This window comes from Diadema antillarum, unplaced genomic scaffold (genome assembly GCF_040938485.1).
Source record: "Diadema antillarum isolate AM-2024a unplaced genomic scaffold, OU_Dant_1.0 seq00000172_RagTag, whole genome shotgun sequence".
NCBI classification, from domain to species: domain Eukaryota; kingdom Metazoa; phylum Echinodermata; class Echinoidea; order Diadematoida; family Diadematidae; genus Diadema; species Diadema antillarum.
The window spans coordinates 1,312,067-1,315,106 of record NW_027271241.1 but is presented as its reverse complement, the minus strand read 5'-3'; the positions used below and the strand labels follow the sequence as shown (position 1 = coordinate 1,315,106).

The following is a 3,040-nucleotide window of genomic DNA, read 5'->3' as shown; positions in this document are numbered from 1 at the left end:
CGGCAAAAATTCTTTCGTAGCTAGTTGGGACGAGCCTGTTCTGTGAGCTGGAGGAATAAATAGTTGACTGTGAGTATAACAATATGTGTTATTACATAAATGTTTGAAGAAGCGTAGAAACGAGTTGCGAGGACTTGGTGTTTATTTCTCATGATTCAAAAATACGGATTTTGTGTATCACTTTGTTTGTTGTTCCCTATACAGTGGCATCACGGCGTAACATTGTTTGGATTACATTTACTTACAAAAAAAAGATATATTTGCCATTTTGTGTTTATACGCAAATGACATACATTTTATTTGCATTACTTTGCAACAGATCTTAATGTCACACAAGATTATATTCCGTTCCATAGGGTTTCCATAGGCCAAGTTTTTAGAGAACATATGATAAAGTAGAATATTACAAAATTGACGAAAAATATGGTAATAATTTTCGAAATATCATAGTCAATACGATAGTTAAATTATCTCAGTACAGAAATAGAATAACGGTTACCAAGCACTACGCTAGGAAAATGCATTTCAATACACATCCTTCTGATAGAAAATGAAAGGATTCCAGAAAACCAAGTTATTCCTCTTCCTTGGCAATGACTCAACGCAGATGATTGATGTGTTTTTAAAGTTGTGTATTTGCTACCTCACTGTAACATACATTAGTGAAACAACCTGCATTTCATCAATTAGTGTTTATTTGGAGAGCGAGACTCAATAACCTAGAGAACTACACTAAGGCTAAATCATATATGAGTATTTCAATGGATCATTAAATTAATTTGTTTGCACAGAGAGCCACCGAGTGATGAGAACTATGAAGCAGAGAAGCGCCTTCGTACTCTTTACAGTAGGTCTTACCTCCATCTTAACGAGATCTGCTGCGTCGACGACACAGGTAGGCCTATCTGAATTGGATTCCGTTAACAATTCTGATGTCGACCTAGAGGGGGCAAAACCAACCAACCAAGGCCCAATATCAACGGATATTATGAGCATGAACCCAACGACCGTTTACGACTACATCCAGTCAGCAATGGAATCAACGGAAGAGAGTTTAAATCTTCCATCAGAACTTCCCGCTGATACACTGAAGGGTCACTGGGTATGGAGCTTCGAGTGGTCATGGACTAATATCTTATACACAGTGTTTTCGTTTGTCGGTATCGTTGGAAACATGTTGGTTCTGCTGGCATTGTTGAAGCATAGTTCCACTCGGCACGCTCCGGATATCTTTATTGGAGCTCTTGCGTTCGCTGACCTGTTGACATCCATCTTCATCTTGCCGGTTCCCCGGGCCAGATCCGTTCCAGACTCAGGCCTGGGATCTGCTTACTGCTCCTTCATCTTCACTCGCTATCCAATGTGGGTGTGCATACACGCCTCTATCTACACTCTGACCGGAATGTCTCTGGAGCGATTTATGGCCGTCGTCTATCCACTTCGTGTACATCGACGTCTTACCCGAAGGCACGTGTTCATCTACCTCGCCGTGGTCTGGGTCCTCTGTTTTCCCTCCTGCTTCCACTTCCTCTCCATAAGAGTAATCAACAATGTCTGCAGAAATGCAAAGACACCCGACGGAAAGAAAATCACAGCTTTTTACCCATTTCTGTTCCGGGTTGGCATCCCATCTCTTACTATGATCATCACCCAAGGTTTGACCGCGATGTCGCTTCACCGTCAGTCCCGAGAAATGAGCGGGTCTCGCTTCGGCAAAGGCGGGACTCAGCCATCCATTCACATCATGGCTCGCAATCGGGTAGTCAAGTTGACCTTCATTGTGGTCCTCATCTACATCTTCACCGTCGGCCCGAACGAGTTAGTCACGTTAATCGCAGTTATGACAGGCGCACATTCGTCATACCTGTTTAGTCCTTTCTACTATAGTTTGACTTACGCAACATTCATTAACTCGTGTGCAAATCCATTTATATACGCTGCGCGATATCCTAAGTTTCGCGCTGCTATTCGAGATGTATTCACATTGAGAAACGACGCCAAAAATGAACCACTTTTCGACCAAACAGATGAAGCATCAAAATGAATACAAATCAGTGAGTGAGTAGAAGAAATAGGAAAGTTTGTGATCATTATATGTATGATTACATAAATGAAGGTAGGTTATATTGTACAGTGAATTGTATTTAATGTAGACATGCAATTGAAATGCAAGGGAATGGCTTATAGTGCAATGGAAAGCCTGTATCTAGTATACTCATTTGTAATCTCCCAACTTCGATAGCTTACAAGTAGAGGAAGATAATTATCATGAAAAGGAACAACTGCAGACGAAGTGCACGTAGTTGTAAATGATATGCTTGTATCATGCCATCGAGAACAACAATGATTTTGGAAATGTAAGAGATATAGTTATATCTAAGGGAGCAAAACTGGAAAATAAAATGTGATCTGAATAGCTGCATAGCAAACTTTTTAAAAGTGAGTTGCGAAATTATAATGACAGTTGCGTTCATATAGGTAGAATGCTCTACGTAACGAACGTGTAACACATTACACGCTAACCAACCTCCGTAATCACCTATCCTATTCAAACCCCTATCTTTATTACGAACACTCTCCGCTCCCTGCGAAACACATTCGTGAGTCTACCATTTAAAAGACGATCACATGCATGCTTTCTAAAGTCTAACAAAAGTCATAGTCACCCTCTTTACTTCCCCTTTACTTCCCGTTTACCCCTGGGTAGCGAACAAGTGGGTATGATAGGGCTTGACATCAAATCCTTTAATTTAGTCATCTCATTATTCCATTCAACTTTATTTCAATAAAAGAAAATCCACATACATTCTAGGCTTCAAAACGTATAGAAACAATAATTCGAAATTTTACATGTAGGGAATGAACTTTGCATAGTGATTACAGCTACAAAATATGTTAGTCCATGGGCCAGGCCAGATATTGGTACCATCTGAGGTGGCAAAACCTTTTTGGTGTCATTTTGTTTGTCGGGCATAGATATGCTTATCAAGCTATGATAGCATTTCCAAATGAGTAGCTTAGTCATAGTAAATGAATTTTT

At 40.2% G+C, this 3,040-nt stretch overlaps 1 protein-coding gene across 1 annotated transcript; it reads left to right on the top strand.

The window, feature by feature from the left end:
* The first annotated feature begins 814 nt into the window (after positions 1–814).
* On the top strand, positions 815–2,303 carry LOC139728312 (tachykinin-like peptides receptor 86C). The gene is made up of 2 exons (XM_071639261.1): positions 815–1,818; positions 2,243–2,303. Exons 1-2 carry the CDS (start codon positions 815–817, stop codon positions 2,301–2,303), a joined length of 1,065 nt encoding a protein of 354 aa, XP_071495362.1.
* Positions 2,304–3,040: the final 737 nt, after the last annotated feature.